This window comes from Peromyscus maniculatus, chromosome 23 (genome assembly GCF_049852395.1).
Source record: "Peromyscus maniculatus bairdii isolate BWxNUB_F1_BW_parent chromosome 23, HU_Pman_BW_mat_3.1, whole genome shotgun sequence".
Taxonomy (NCBI): Eukaryota; Metazoa; Chordata; class Mammalia; order Rodentia; family Cricetidae; genus Peromyscus; species Peromyscus maniculatus.
The window spans coordinates 45,944,014-45,960,096 of record NC_134874.1 but is presented as its reverse complement, the minus strand read 5'-3'; the positions used below and the strand labels follow the sequence as shown (position 1 = coordinate 45,960,096).

Sequence of the window (16,083 nt, the reverse complement as noted above, 5' to 3'; positions counted from 1 at the left end):
GCATTCCCACCCACTTTCTACTCGTGTGTGTGTGTGTGTGTGTGTGTGTGTGTGTGTGTGTGTATGCTGTAGAATAATGCTCTTGTACACTGTAAAGATTTGTCACAAAAATTGATTTAATAAAAGACTGATTGGCCATTAGCCAGGCAGGAGGAATAGGCGGGGTGACCAGACTAGGAGAATTCTGAGAAGAGGAAGGGGTGGAGTCAGGAGTCACCAGCCAGATGCAGAGGAAACAAGATGGGAATGCCACACTATGGAGTCCCAGGGATCCCAGGGTTTAGCTGTGTCCGGTGTGGGATATCTGAGGGGAAAAAAAATATACGTACACTATGTTCTTATGTCTGTTAACTTCATTTCTCTAAGACAAAAATCCTATCAGTTTAGCTGTAGCTGCACCAGGCATTCAAGGCAGGAATAAGTCTAGACATACCAAGCTCTATATCCATCTACTTTATTTCTCTGGGATGAAATCCTGTCTCCATAGCTTCAGTTCCGTCTAGCTCCCTAGCTCAGAGCCCTGCTAAAGACTAAACTCCTATGCTTCCAGCCTCATCTTTGTCCTCTGTATCCTCTTACTCCATTTCTGCTACTCTCTACTCCTGGCACTCAGAAAACTCTAGCCAAGATCTGCTTACCCTCTATGGAACCTCTGTCTTCCTCTCTTCTCTCTCACCATGCCGTTCTGTCTGTTTCTACAGAAAATGCCCGCCCTTTCTTTTTCTGGCCACGCAGTTCTCTGCCTCTTTGGGAATGTTATTTTACTTCCCACCTTGATATGTAAAAACCTCTTTTGTTCTCAGTCAGTTGCTCTGGAGAGCCACTAGGCCTCCTCAAGGCGAGGGGATGGTCTGAGTTTCATTAGCACAAGAAACAAAGCTAGGCATCTCTTGCTAGCTTGTCTCCTAAGCTCAGCAGGGGAGTTAGTAATTTAGTAGGTTCAGCAGGTCTGGGGAGCTGAACTGTTTGCCAATTGGTTTGGGCAAGCAAGGATTTCATAGCAGAAGATAGCTGAAATATTAAAGGCTGTTTATCACCAAATATTCATAATAAATGGCTTTGCCTCTTGACAGGACCCTTGGTCTGGTCAAAGCATAGCTTTAATACACAGCTGAATCTCTGTAATATATTCTTGCTGCCCACAAGACCACACAGAAAAGATATCAAGCCATGTGGCTAAACGTAGATAAGAATAATGGGTTAATTTAGGTGTAAGAGCTAGTTAGTAATAGGCCTGGGCTACTGGCTGAGCATTTATAAATAATATTAGGCCTCTGAGTCAATTATTTGGGAAGCAGCTGCTGGATATTTAGGAATATTAGGATATTTAGGAGAGAAACGTCTGCCTACACACACACACACACATACATACACACACACATACATACATACATACATATACATACACAGGGTCTCACTGCATAGCTCTGGATGGACTGGAACTCATTGTGCAGACTAGGGTGGCTTGAATTCACAGGGTCCAGCTGCCTCTGCTTGGATTAAAGGTGTACACCCCCATGCTTAGCTAAAAAAAATTTTTTTTTGATCTTTGACGAATTAACATATGTGTAGGAGATATTTTGATGATATTCATCTTCATTGCCCTCTTTCAACCCTCTCTCAGGTCAGGAGCCATTTAAGGTGCATAGGCAATTTTACCAGTGGCCAAGCTGTCCTTCTCTTCTTAGGGAGGGGTGTGGCCTCATGAGCTACTCCCTGTCCATGGTGGAACAAAGATGGGCCAATCTCATACAGCATTTTTAATTTATTTTTTTGAGGTAGGGTCTCCCTGTGTGGCCCAGGCTGAGTCAGTCCCTTCTTCAGCCTCCTGAGTACATGTATCATCAGAAATGGCAGCAGATTCTTTACATAAACTCCCGTGGTACAGTCTGAACTCCTACACTTCCCCCATCATTCAGGAGAAAGTCAGGTTCCCTGGAAGAGCCTTTCTGAGAATGAGGAGGCAGGCAGAGCAAATCTGAGTCTAATCCTACTCAGTCTCAAGTCGAACTTACCAGAGTCACAGATCACCTGCCAACATGCAGGCAATAATGGTTCTTTAGTGTAGACCTCTGAATTTTTGTCACTCACCATTATAGCAGCATTAGCTGACGGCTACACAATTGGTATTTCATTGTATTATAAGGAACTCTTTACACCGACATGTGGTGTGAAGTGGTGTGTGTGTGTGTGTGTGTGTGTGTGTGTGTGTGTGTGTGTGTGTGTATGCGTGTGTGCCCATGTATGCACGCAGTGGACAGAGGAGGATGTTGGGTGTCCTGTTCTGTCACTCTCCATATTATCCCTTTGAGACAGGGTCTCTCAATGATCCTGCAGCTAGGCTAGAAGCCAACAAATTCTAATGATTCTTCTGTCTCTGGTTCCCATATTGCTGGGGTTACAGGTGTGTGTGTGTTCACATCTGACTTTTCATATGGATGATGGGGATTTGAACTCTGGTCCTCACATTTGTGCAGCTGGTACTCTTGCCCAGCAACCCACCACCCCAACTCCAGAAGTTGCCTTGCTCATCTTTGTAACTCTGCTATCCTAGGGATTTCTGGTGACAGGCAGAACTGGATTATTAACTGAATGTGCCTGCTAACATCTGGTCTTCATCACTATTGGTCTTCTCAGGAGCCCATCTCTATATTTCTGGAAAGTCCATCCTTTGGGGACACAGCCTAACCTGATGCTTACTTATCTTTGGGCTCAGTAAGTACTTTGCCTGACAGTCTCAGGGATCTGCCTCCACCTACTGGCCAAAGATAGCAGCTCAAAACTCCATTTCCTGTGTGTGTGTGTGTGTGTGTGTGTGTGTGTGTGTGTATAAGTAATGGTGTGTGTGTGTGTATGTGTGTATGTGTCTGGGTGTGTGTGTGTGTGTCTGTATAGATGTGTGTGTCTGGGGGTGTGGGTGTATATGTGCCTGTGTGTATATGTGTATGTGTGTGTATGTATGTGTGTGTATATGTGCCTGTGTGTGTGAAATGTACATGTTTGAGGGTGAATGCACACATGTGTGTGCTGGTACACATGCACTCATATGTGAGTGGAGGTCAGAGGTCAACACCAGGTATCTTCCCCAATTGCTATCTTGTTTTTTAAATTCTATTTTAAAAATTAAATTCTTTGTATTTATCTATTTGTTTTTGTTTATTATTTTTCCAGAGCACAAATCCACTTTTATCGATTTACATTTTGTTTAGGTCCTGGAAGGTTGCTTTGGAATTTGGCATGATCCGTGCCTGTTTCCATAGGCCCGAGTCGCCATTCCCCAGATTGCTCTCATTCTGTTTGCTGGCCTTCAGGAGTCACTGCGTTATTGTTTTGCTTTATACACATGATTGATACACATGAGCACATCTCTTGCCTAAGTGGAATTCAGTTTCATCTTGGGCATAAACATCTTCAAGAAGAGCTGAGTCCTCTCTTTGATTTCTGGAGACTTTGCTCCACAGCCTTCCAGACATATTTGTCTTTTAGAAGTCCTGTTCCCAGCAGGCTTCCAAAGGCCTCCACAGTCACAAAGACGCAGAAAGAGGAAGGAGGCCCTAAACTTTTACTTTTTTTTTTTTTTTTTTTTTGAGACAGGGTTTCTCTGTGTAGCTTTGGAGCCTGTCCTGGAACTCACTCTGTAGCCCAGGCTGGTCTTGAACTCACAGAGACCCTCCTGCCTCTGCCTTCCGAGTGCTGGAATCAAAGGTGTGCGCCGCCGCCGCCGCCGCCGCCGCCGCCGCCGCCGCCGCCGCCACCACCACCACCACCACCACCTGGCTAACTTTTACTTATTTTTTGAGACAGGGTCTCACTATGTGACCCAGGCTGACCCCTTCTTCAGGGTCTGACTCTGTAGCCTAGAACTTTCTATATAGACAAGGCTGGCCTCTGCCTCCTAAGTGCTGTGGTTAAAGGCGTGTACCCCCACACCTGGCTTGCTTTACTTTTTTATTAAGCAAATTCCCTTACTCAAACTGTGTCCCATGTCCCCAGTGACCTACTTCCTCCAACTAGACCCTACCTCCCACATTGTGCTACCTCCTGATGATGCCATCATATTATGACTCTGTCAGGGGACGAATCCACTGGGTGGGGAAATGGTTCAGTGGGTGAAAACACTGTACAAGCATGAGGCCCTGAGCTGGAATCCCCAGTACCCATGTAAAAGCCAGATGCACAGGACAAGTGTCTGTAATCCCAGCACTCCTATGGGATGATGGGAAGTGAGGATGGCAGGGTTCCCAGGCCAGCTAGCCTGGAGCACTCAACAGAAAAACAACAAAGTGATCCTGTCTCAAATAAGATGAAAGGTGAGGACCCAAACCTGGACTTGTCCTGTGACCTCCACAGACACATTGTGGCTCATGTGTGCCCATATCACATGTATGAATGTGCTCACATGCAAAACAAACAAACACAAACATACAAATAAGTGGTTAATTATTAATTAAGTCAGCACCCTTAGGATCTAGTCAATTATCCAAAGCTCCAGATCTGACTATGGCTTGCATTGAGGACCGAGCCCTCCATACATAATCCCTTTTGGTGGGATGCATCCATAATGAAATTGGTTGTTAAACTTCAGCTAGAATGCTAGGCAGTGGTGGCACATCTCCTTAACACCAGCATTTGATAGGCAGAGTCAGGTGGATCTCTGAGTTCAAGGCCAGCCTGATCTATAGATCTAGCTCCAGGACTGCCAGTCAGAATGTCAGCCAGGGCTACCAATCAGGGCTACAGCATTGGGATTGGGACTCTGGGTAGGGGAAAATCCAAGCCAGCACAGCTCACAGACATGTATGCATTGGTGTTGGCTATTGGTAGGTGCCTCTTTTCACACAGAGCTGCTTACATGTCTTTCCAACATGTTGGTCAGGTTACCTCAGAGTAAATGATCTAAGAGATGGCGTGGGCAGACGCTACATCTTTCATCGTGTAGCTCCAGAGTCAGAGTATCATCGAGACGACATTGTGTGGGTTATGCTAGTCATCCTGGCTCAACAAGTGAGTCTATGAAGTGATGTGAAAAACAGGAAGTGTGGCTCACTGGCAGCCATCTTGGAGGTTGGCTACCACATAAGCAACACTTGACTATAGTCTTTAAGGATAAATTAAAATTATCTAGATGATGAAAGCTGGTTGCATGGGATGAAAATTCAGATGCTGAAGTCCCAGCTCCCAGTACACCAGAATGTTACTGGATGTGGAACCTTTAAGGAGGCAGTTTTTCAGCTTTGTGGTGTGTCTTAGTTACTTTTACATTGCTGTGAGGAATACCTGACAGCAGCAACTTAAAAGAGGAACACTGCTGGGCGGTGGTGGTGCACGCCTTTAATCCCAGCACTTGGGAGGCAGAGGCAGGAGGATCTTTGTGAGTTTGAGGCCAGCCTGGTCTACAGAGTGAGATCCAGGAAAAGCACAAAGCTACACAGAGAAACCCTGTCTCGAAAAACCAAAAAAGAGGAACACTGTCTTGGCTTACAATTCCAGAGATGTCCATTCTTGGCCACATAGCTCCACAAGTTTGTGTAGATGTAACCAACCGTCTTATTAAAATAAGAAACACAGAACCGATGTAAAAGAGAAAGCCGAGAGGTCAGAGCTCAGAGCTAAAATCTTACCTCCTGCAGTGCTCCTAGCTTCCCCGAAAGAGAGCTACTTCCTGTGTGTCTGTCTTTAAATAGTCTTTATGTTCTGCCTTCTCATTGGTTGTAAACCTAAACACATGCTGCCTCGTCACTGCCTGTAAGTACTGCCCTCCAGGTCTTAAAGGCGTGTGTCTCCAATGCTGGCTGTATCCCTGAACACACAGAAATCTACCTAGCTCTTCTACCAAGTGCTGGGATTAAAGACGTGCACCACTGCCGCTGCCACCACCACCACGCTCTTGCTATGGCTCTAATAGCTCTGACCCGAGGGCAACTTTATTTATTAACATACAATTAAAATCACATTTAAGTACAAATAAAATACCACCATAAGTTTGTGCAGAACATTGCGGTGGCAAGCGAATGTGTCAGAGTCGCCTTATGGGGGACAGAAAGCAGAGAGCAGGCAGAAAATGGCCCGGGAAGACAATGCCTCAAAAACCTGTCCCCACGACATACATCTTCCATCTGGGCTCCTCTCTGTAAAGTCTTCACAACCTTCCAAAATAACGCTGCCAACTGGTGGCCAAGCATTTGAAACATAAGCCTGGGGTAGGCGTTTTACATTCTATCCACTACTGGCTACAAACTGTCAGTCACTCAGACGGTATGTAAATAAACAATTCAGAGCTGTGTCCCAATAAAACTTTATTTACAAAAATAGTCCAGATCTGGTTCCCATTGTTGCGGGGTGTGAGTCTCTGCCAGTGATAGGTGTAGAGAGTCTGGGGATGGGCTTGTTTACAGCGCAGGATGGGGCAGAAAGAACATCCAGGCCTGAACCCAGGCTTTCCTCCTTACACTGGTAATTGCCTCTTTGCTATTGTTTGTAGGAAATTGTATGGAAATATTCCAGCATATTGTTTGGTTACAACCTCCCAGACTGGGGTGCATGAGGAGGTTGGTGTGTATGATGAGCGTGGTGTGTGTGTGTGTGTGTGTGTGTGTGTGTGTGTGTGTGTGTGTGTGTCCTGTGAAGGTCTGTGGGGTAGTAGCTTATCACACAGTCAAGCCAAGTCCTGACTGACATTTGGCCACCTGGCTTCTCTGAACCTCTACATCTCTAGGTGAAAAGCTGAAGAGTAGAAACATTGTAAGAGCTGGTGTACTGATCCAGGGAGCTGGGCAGGGTAAAGCCCCTAAGAATATAGGGACTGGCAGAAGGGGTGATCCATAAGTGTCTATTTCCTTCTCTCAAACATGAGGTCATTACTCTACAGCAATGGTTTTCAACCTCGGGTCGAGACCCCAAAGGGGGTCCAGATCAGATATCCTGCACAGCAGATATTTACATTGTAATTCATAACAGTAGCAAAATTACAGTTATAAACTAGTAATGAAATAATTTTGTGGTTGGGTGTCACCACAACATGAGGAACTGTATTAAAGGGTCACAGCATTAGGAAGGTTGAGAACTATTTCTCTACAGCATTGTACGCTATAAACTATCAACAAAAAGATGTACTCCCAGGGGAAGGGTCTACAGTTTGAGATCATGAACATACCAGAGGTAAATCAAAACAAACAAGTTGATAGGAAGGCATTTATGTCAAAGCCCCATAGCTGATTTGGCCCCATTTTGCATGGTTTTAAGCCAGTCTGCCATAATTTGACTTGTCTTTTAGAATTCTGGTTGCTAAGAGCTGGTGATGTGGTTCAGTTGGTAGAGCATCTGTATTGCATACATGAAGCCCTGGATTTGATCCCAACACAAGGACAGTAGGTAATAGCCTCAGGAAGGCCAGCCTTGCTTACATAGTTTGAGGCCAGTCTGAGATATACGAGATCTTATCTAAAATATAAAATAAAATTCGACAAAGAATACATTAAAATTGAAGAAATGGGGTAAATATTGATAACATACACTATATATATTGTATGCAATTGTCAATAAATAAGTAAAAATATATTAAATAAAATAAAACGAAATTCTGGCCTCCCTGTCCCCGGTCAGTTTCATGCATGTTCATAAATATCAAGTAACACCGTTATGTACTTGTCCACCCTTGTCCACTAATTGGGGCGGGGGCCAATCACCACCTACTTGACCACAGAGCACACTTGGGGTGGGTTAGCACAGGCCACGCCCTTCTTGCCTGAGGCCCGCCCCTCGAGACGCCACGAGCCTGCGGTAGGAAACCAGCCCCGCCCCTTCACCGAGGCCTCGCCTACCCAAAGGCCACACCTCTTAGAGAATCGCCCCTACAGTTGGCTGCCAGAAGGGGACGCTAGCGCACAACCTGTATTTCCCAGCTGCCCAGGCCCGTCCTAATACGTGTGACTCCGCCCACTAGAGGCGTCGTCTCTGCCCATTGGGCACTGAGGTGTCAGGTTTCAGTTCGCCTCGCCGGGCTCCCCGCCCTCACAGGCTCCGCCCCCGAGGCCCCGCCCCCTCGGAGGCCTCGCCCTGTCCGTTGCACGGCCGGCAGGAGGCGCCTCGAGCCGGGCGCCCGCTCGGCTAACGGCGGGCGTGGGAGCCGCGCGCGGGGGACGCGGCTGACGGGCTGAACGGAGGTGAGTGCGGGGCGCGAGAAGGAAGGTCGGCGGAGCCGAGGATGGCCCAGGAGGTGCCTCTGGGCTACTGCGGGGACCCCGCGGAGGGCGCGGAGACCGCGGGCTGAGACACGGGTGGCGGGGCACGCGCTGGGGCGGGGCCGCACTAGTCAGGGTCCCCGCGGCGAGTCCCGGCGCGAAAGAGGCAGGCTTGCTCGGTTGCCATGGAAACCGGCGAGCGCGCGGGGCCTGGAGTGGCCCAGGGGAGCTGCACCCGAAGGCCGAGTGGGCGCGGGTGGCGTGGCCCCGTGGGTTTCCAGGAGGCAATCCGGCCCCTGTCATTCTTGGCGGAGGGGCCCTTCCAGGCCTCAGTTTACCTGGCGGTGCCTTGGCGGTGGAATCTAACCTGGGGCATCCCGAAAGACTCCAAGAGGGAGTCCCACACTCTCCCACTAGGATGGTGGTGATATCCCCGCCTACACCCGTCCCGCAAGAGTGTCGCCTCCCCACCCGTGTGCCCGCGAGAGGCATTGTTTCCCCAGCTATTTCTGTACCATTTGCAGCCAGCCCCCCGACAAGTACCGCGCCTGAGACAGATGCTGAGCAGGAGCTCCAAGGCCCTCAGAGGGATCTGGCTTCTGTCCCTGGGGAGCCCTAGGATGGGGGCCTGACAGGCAGCAGACCTGCCGGGCCAGCCTCTGTCGCCTGTCGAGTGTTTGGTTAATCTGAATTACCAAGAAGAATTTGATTACCGGTGTCTCGGTGCTGCAGGCCACCTCTTGTGCATTCCAGAGAGGAGCCTGTCCCTAATTCCACTGGGAGAAGTCAGTCTCTTTTTTGCTAAGCGACTGCCGGGCCGAATGAAACCTGATTGAATTATGCTCGCATTTAAAGCCTCTCTCCAGCTGGAGCCATAAAGATAGGATTTGTGGAAGAGGGGAGGAGGATAATGCACCGCCCGCAAAGTTGACTGCTCATTTTTTTCTCCTGTTGGAATGATAATGTGTTCCACATTGTCCTGTTGGAACAGAGACGTCCCTCCACCCATGTCAGCCGTCACTGACCTCACTGCCTGCCTAGTCGCTGTGTGACTTAACCTTTTTTTTTTTCTTTTCTGTTTAAAAAGCAGAAATGGAACTCTTCTTGGAGAACAAGAAAAGAGACAATTTATGAGGCAGCCACAGCAAGAGCCTTGAGTGTACTCTGACTCTCTGGGACCTGAGCTGTCCCCAAATGTTTGTGTGTCAGAGGCGAGAATTGGGCAGAAAAGGAAAAGACAGGTCATACTTCCAGAAAAACAGATCTGGTTACCCAGGGCGTGCTCTTCTCTGTAGGACTTTCCCTGAATTCCAAGTGGCCTTTTGAGAAACATTTTTGTCCTGTTTGGACAAACAGGCTGCACTCTTGATTCCATGATTAGGAAAGGAAGTGGCCTATGAGCAGGTGGCTACCTTCAGGGCCCACTCTCTTTAGTGGCCATAAAAGAAAGCTTTCTGAAAAACCTCAAAAAATCTTGAGCTAAGTTCACTGTTCACTGGGACGTTGAGGGGTTAAAAGGGGGATGTTGGAGAGGAATGAGTCACATTCACCCAGTTTCGGCCGCCTCTCGTGCCTCACCATTTTCCTAACTCTGTCTTAGAATCGCTCTGGACAGGAGGGAGGGGCACCCATGGCTTCCAATCTGCACCCCTTGCTCCTGAGACTAGGAGGGGACCTAATAGTTATGTGCTTGTAATTTTTCCATTTCTTTTATTTATTTATGTATTTTGAGACAGGGCAAAGAGTCTGGCCTCAAACTCTTTGCATTAGCTAAGGATGACCTTGAACTTCAAATTTGTTTTTACATTGATTTACTTGTTCTTTCTCTATGTGTACATGTTTTAATTTTTAAAGATATTTTCAAGATTTAAATTTAATATTCTCTCTGTATATGCATGCACATGTTCAACTGTTGCTCAGAGGACAACTTTTGGGGGGTCAGAGGACAACTTTTGGGGGTCCATTTTCTCCTGGCAAGTGAGATATGGGGATTGAACATCAAGCTTGGCAGCTACCACCTTTGCCATCTTGAAGGCCCAATGACCTTGAACTTCTGATTTTTCTGTCTCTACTTCCTGACTACTGGGACTACAGGCATGTGCCACCATGCCTAGCTTATAAAGTGCTGGGAATGGAACCCAAGGCTTTATGCATGCTAGGAACAACTCTGGCCCCTTACCCCCTTTTAGATAGGATCTCTCAGCCCCAGTTGGTCTGGAACTCATATATCCCAGGCAGGCTTTGCCATGCAATCATTCTGCCATAGCCTCCTGAGTGCTGGGCTTATATACCTAGCCATACCAGCATCCATTTCTCCTCCTCACTCCCTTTCTCTTTCGACAGTGTCTCACGTAGCCCAGGCTGGCCTGGGTAGCTGAGGATGACCTTAAGCTCTTGATCCTCATGCCTCCACCTCCAGAGGACTGGGATTTCGGGCATGCATCACCATGCCAAATTAACATTTCTGTTTTGTTAAATCAAGACTCCAGTTAGACTGTACTGGCCTGCCCAAGACAGACAGCCTGGATACAAGAGGCCAGTTCACTTCTGCATTGGATCTGGGCCTTTTAAACCCTGGAGTTTACTTTGTGACTTTTCTCCTGCCTAAGGACAGTTTGACATTGTTGTTTACATTTACTCTTGGACATGGTCTCCAGAAGCCATGGCTTCTAGGGCACAGGCTTCAGTGGCTGAGGTGTATTGTTGCCCACCTGGGTTAGACTTTCGATACTGAGGCTCTTCCAGCAGAGATGTTCCCTGTGCTTCATGGAAGTGGCAGGAGAGACAAAGACAAAGTGTCATGGAGGCCGGCCATATCATCTGAGAATGTGTACTGGCCCAGAGGCTTACAAGGAATGGGTGTGGATGTATGCAGAGGCCAGAGATGAGTCTTAGGAGTGATTCCTCAGGAGGTGTTCACCTTGTGTTTCTGAGACAGGATCTCTTGTTGGCTTGGGACTCCATAAACTGGCCAGCCAGGGAATCCCAGGGGTCTCTTGCCTTCATTCCCCGAGACCTGGTGCATGCCACAATGCTGGGCTTTCCACGTGGGTTCTGGGGATGGAACTTTAATCCCCGTGTTTGTGTGTGAAGGCACTGTTTGTGATTCAGGCTTTCAGAAAAATGGGGGGGGGGCATGCATGTGAGTGTGTGGGAATGTGTGTACCAGTACCTACACAAGCAGAGGCTAGAGTAGCCAAAGCTGGGAGCTGTCAGTATCTACCTGCCTCAGATGTGGCCTCCACAACACTTCATTCTCCCAGCTGTTTCTGTGAAGCACAGGGGACGTCTCTGCTGGAGGAGCCTCAGTGTCTGGAACCTGTGTGTCACCCCTGATCCTGAGGTTCTAGGCATGTGCAGTACTAACTAGCTTTTTACATGGGTGCTAGGGATTTGAATTCATGCCCTCACGCTTGCAGAGTCAGCACTCCTAAACACCAAGCCATCTCCCCAGCTCCTGGAAAATGCTTTTGTTGTGGTTTAAGTGACAGTCCCATGCAGGGGAGCATAATCAATTCTAGGCTTCTGGGGTTGCCAAGGACACTTGTCACAGGATCCTCAGGGGAAGAGACACAATGCTTAATCTCTTCATAACTTTCTTCACTGAAACACAAAAGAACCGTCTGTATTTCCATTTTCTGTCCACTTTCTCCTGACACCAGCTATTTATAGGCAAGTTCAAGTCCCCGGAAAGCTGGTACATTACTAGAGGCTTTGTGGTGGGCAATGGGTTTCAGTAGGAACTAGAGACCATCCTACAGGGCAGTTAATAGTTTTGGGACCTCTAGCTTGAGTGTACAAAGCTTTCCAGAGTGTCTGGAAGAGCTCAGACTCCTCCCACAATGCCCAGGCACCTAGGTTAGCAAGCTGTGGTGGCCTGCTTTTTCTGGGCTTCATTTGTGATGCTGCTGGTGGTGGGAGAAGCCTGGGGGGATGGAGGAGAGCAGAAAGAAACCTGATTCTCAGTGTCAGCTTGAAGGTCTCTTGCATTGTTTGGTTCCCTGTGGGGTCTTGTTTTGAAACAGGATCTTGCTGTGTTTATAGTTCAGGTTGGCCTCCAACTCAAGATTATCCTGCCTCAGCCTCCTCTTGAGTTGCTGGGATTGCAAGATTACCTGTTTCTTTTGTCTTGTTTTATTTTGTTTGAGACTGGGTCTCTTGTATCCCACACTGACTGGCAACTTTCTATGTAGCTGAGGTTGACCTTATACTCCTGGTCTTTGTGGCTTTATTTCCCAACTGATATAATTGTAGATGTGGACCACACACTCTGCTTTACCTAAGTCTTGTAAAAACAAACAAACTTGTTTTAGGTTTATTTTATGTGTATGAGTGTTTGCCTGAATGTATCACATGTGTGCCTGGTGTCCTTAGAAGTCAGAAGAAGGCATCAGATCTCTTGAAATTAAAGTTACATGTGGTTGTGAGATGCCATGTCGGTGCTGGGAACTGAACCTTGGTCCTCTGCAAGAGCAGCACATGCTTTTAACCATTGAACCATCTCTCCAGCCCCAAGAATCTTTTTTTTTTTTTTTTTTTTTTTTTTTTTTTTTTTTTTTTTTGGTTTTTCGAGACAGGGTTTCTCTGTGTAGCTCTCTGTCTTTCCTGGGACTCACTTGGTAGTCCAGGCTGGCCTCGAACTCACAGAGATCCCCCTGCCTCTGCCTCCCAAGTGCTGGGATTAAAGGCGTGCGCCACCACTGCCCAGCCTCAAGAATCTTTTTAAAAAAATTATTTATTTTACATTTATTGCATGTGTGCACATACCACGACACATATGTAGAGATCAGAAGACAGTTTTTGGGAGTTGGTTCTCCCCTTCTTGCTTGTGGTTCCTGTGTTAGCCTGAGGTCATTGGGCTTGGCGGCCATCCTGTTAGCCTCCTGAGAGTCTTTTGAAGAGTTCCTTGGGTGGTTCTGCTTTAAGCTGCCACTAAAATTCTTCTCCAGCCCATAAAAATGTGGGTGAGTGGAGGCTAGGGAGCTCCTTCAGTGGAGCTGACTTGCTGGAGTCACAGTGGCAAGTCGCTGGTGCTTTCTCTGGGTTCTGAGTCACTAGTGGGTGTGTCCAACCCTTTGACATTGTGATGTGATGTCATCTACAAAGCTGACACTCAAGCACTGTGCAAAACAAAACAAAACCACCCCAAAAGCCTCATGTTTTAAATACATTTAGATACAGTTTTGTGTTGGGCGTCATCCATAGCTATCCTCGATTGCATACAGCCCCAGGGTTGCAGGTTGGGTACACTTGTCTTGGAGCCTTCTAGAAAACACTCCACTCTTGACTCACCAATCTGCCTGCCTTTGTGGTGCAGGAGTCGGGTATGGTCATCAAGAGATGAATGCATGCAGCGTCTCTTCCTCATTCTGTCTGGTGGCAGAACCTCAAGTCCCCATTTCCTTCTCTGGGCTCTCCAGCCCTCAAGACTGTTTTGAGGGAGATGGAACCCAATGGAACATCAGGGGCTTTAGGATTCTGCAACGCATAGGCTTTTCCTGCTCACTGGGAGCTCCTAGGGAGCCAGCCTCTTTCTGGGAGGGGGCCGGGTGGCTGGGTGATTGAAGGTGGTGGGTGGAATGCATGCATTCCAAGGATGCTTCCGCTGGCTCTGGAGGCGATCTTTGTGTTGTTCCTTGTGGCCTAGTGGCCTAGTGGACATGCGGAGCTTCTGCCCTAGGGAAGTATTGCTTTAGTTGGGACCAACCTTCTCTACCAGGAATCCCTTCCAGTCAGGACCTGTTTCCTCTGTCAGGTTATGGGGAGCAGCATTTTCTTGGGGTTTGTGTTTCTAGTGTCTGGTGGCTTTTTACGTGTGTGTGTGTGTGTGTGTGTGTGTGTGTGTCTGTGCCCACATGGAAGCCAGAGAAGAGCATCAGGTGCCTTGCTCTGTCATTCTCAGTCTTCTTTGGAGACAGGGTTTCTCTGAGCCTTGAGCTAGGTTGGCAGCCAGCAAGCCCCAGAATCCTCCTGTCTGTCTTCCTCAAATTGCTAGGGTATAGTGCATGCATAGCCATGCCCAGCTTTTTACATGGGTGCTGGAGATCTGAATTCAGGTCTTTGTGCTTGCACAGCAAGTTCATCCACTCAGCCATGTTCCCAGTCCCAAGGCTTGTGACTTTTGTGTGTGGCTGTAGCGGTGGCCATTTCCCTGGTTCTGCTTGTGTTTGGGACTACCTTCATCTTTTGTATAGACTGGCATAGAAAAAATTGAATTCACAGCCAAGTTGAATATGGCCTGTTTTTGTTGTTGTTGTTCTGGCTGTGGCATTGCTCGGTGGGGAGCTTGTCCCCTAGGACAGAGAACCGGCCTGCTGAGACTGTATGCTGTTCCTTGTCCACTGGCAGTAGCTGTTCTCTGTGCCCAGCACTTCTCAGAAGTCACAGAGCCCTTAGGCGGTTATGGCTTACTCTGACTTCCTTCGTTTTCTTCACGGTGGCTTTCCCTGAAGGCACTGGAGTCTAGGAGGCCTGCTCTGCCCTGTGCACCTCACAGGATTTGACTGTCAGCCCACTGCTGGGCTTCTGGCTCCGAGTGATGTGTATACCAGAATGGCCCAGGACTGTTCCCACTGCTGGGGTGGACTCATGTCTCTTTTGCTCTTGATGGCCCTGATACTTGGCTCTAACCTTATCACTTTGTCTTACCAGGCTCTGGCCTTCCCCCACCCATTGGCTGAAAGCCTCTGTGGTTATCCATGAAGACGCACCCACCATGTTTTATGGAACTCAGTTCATCATGTCTCCTCCCACCAAGAGTAAGCTGAAACGACAGAGCCAGCTACTGTCCACTATGCTGTCCCGGACACTGAGCTACAAGTATCGTGATCTGGACTCCACCTTCTGCAGCCTAGGTGCCAGTGATGACCCTGCGGAGCTCTCCACTCAGCTCTCAGCCCCTGGGGTCTTGAAGGTGTTTGGGGACAGTGTTTGTACAGGCACCCACTACAAGAGTGTCCTGGCCACTGGCACCTCTAGTGCCCAGGAGCTGGTAAAAGAGGCCCTGGAGCGATATGCCCTGGACCCCGAGTGTGCCGGCCAGTATGTGCTATGTGACGTCGTGGGCCAGGCTGGGGATTCTGGGCAGAGGTGGCAGGCCCAGTGCTTCCGAGTGTTTGGGGACAACGAGAAGCCCCTCTTGATCCAGGAATTATGGAAACCCCGAGAAGGCTTGTCCCGGAGATTTGAGCTGAGGAAGAGGTCAGACGTGGAAGAGCTGGCAGCCAGGGATGTGGATACCACCACAGCAGGTGAGGAAGGAGGGTGTTGGGAGAAGGGCTGGAGGGTGACAGGCACAGCATACAGAAGAACATGGGGAAGGAGAATTTGGCTTGGCGGGGCCAGTGGGGTGGTGGTGAGTCATTAATGTCTTCAGAAGTCTGAGTAACCTAACTGGATGTGTGCATTGACTGTGAGACACTTGGTGGTCCACTTTTAGTGGCTTCTGCTGCCTTCTAGTGTGTTAGGCCAAATCCAGCCCATTAGTTCCAGAGACCCATGGGTTCTGGGTTGTTGGCCTGGCACAGAGTCCCTCTCAGATGTGTCAGGAATCAGGGTGGCTGATAGGAAGACAATGAAGGCTCCTTCACAGACCCTCATGACATGTCAAGTCCAAGGGACTCGGGTGCCAAGTGGCTGCATGAGGATATGCAGCAGCAGGTCAGTGCCATGAGTGGCCTGCCAAGTTGGTTGTCACTCTTCTTGTGGACTTTAGGAGTAGGGCAGCTGGGCTTGCACTTGACCTTAAGGACGTTGGTGGCTTGGTACCCATTGCTTTATATTCAGTTGGTGGAAAGAAATTAGTTATTTTGCCAGAATTTATTTTTTCTAATACCCAAGGTTAGTTTTTAGTTGACCTGAACAAATTAGATTTATTTTACGTGTATGAATGTGTACCCTGTGA

General features: G+C 48.3%; 1 protein-coding gene across 3 annotated transcripts in view; it reads left to right on the top strand.

The window, feature by feature from the left end:
- The first annotated feature begins 8,027 nt into the window (after positions 1-8,027).
- Positions 8,028-16,083, top strand: part of Radil (Rap associating with DIL domain) — a 63,192-nt gene continuing 55,136 nt past the window's right edge. The window contains exons 1-2 of one of the 3 annotated variants that reach the window (XM_006992679.3): positions 8,028-8,162; positions 14,832-15,430. In XM_006992679.3, the coding sequence (XP_006992741.1) occupies positions 14,896-15,430 (535 nt within the window). In that variant the 5' untranslated portion in view covers positions 8,028-8,162; positions 14,832-14,895. Of the gene's footprint in view, positions 8,216-8,377; positions 9,422-14,831; positions 15,431-16,083 lie in introns of those variants that run through there. The other 2 variants (XM_042268614.2, XM_015986305.3) reach the window with 2 other exon arrangements.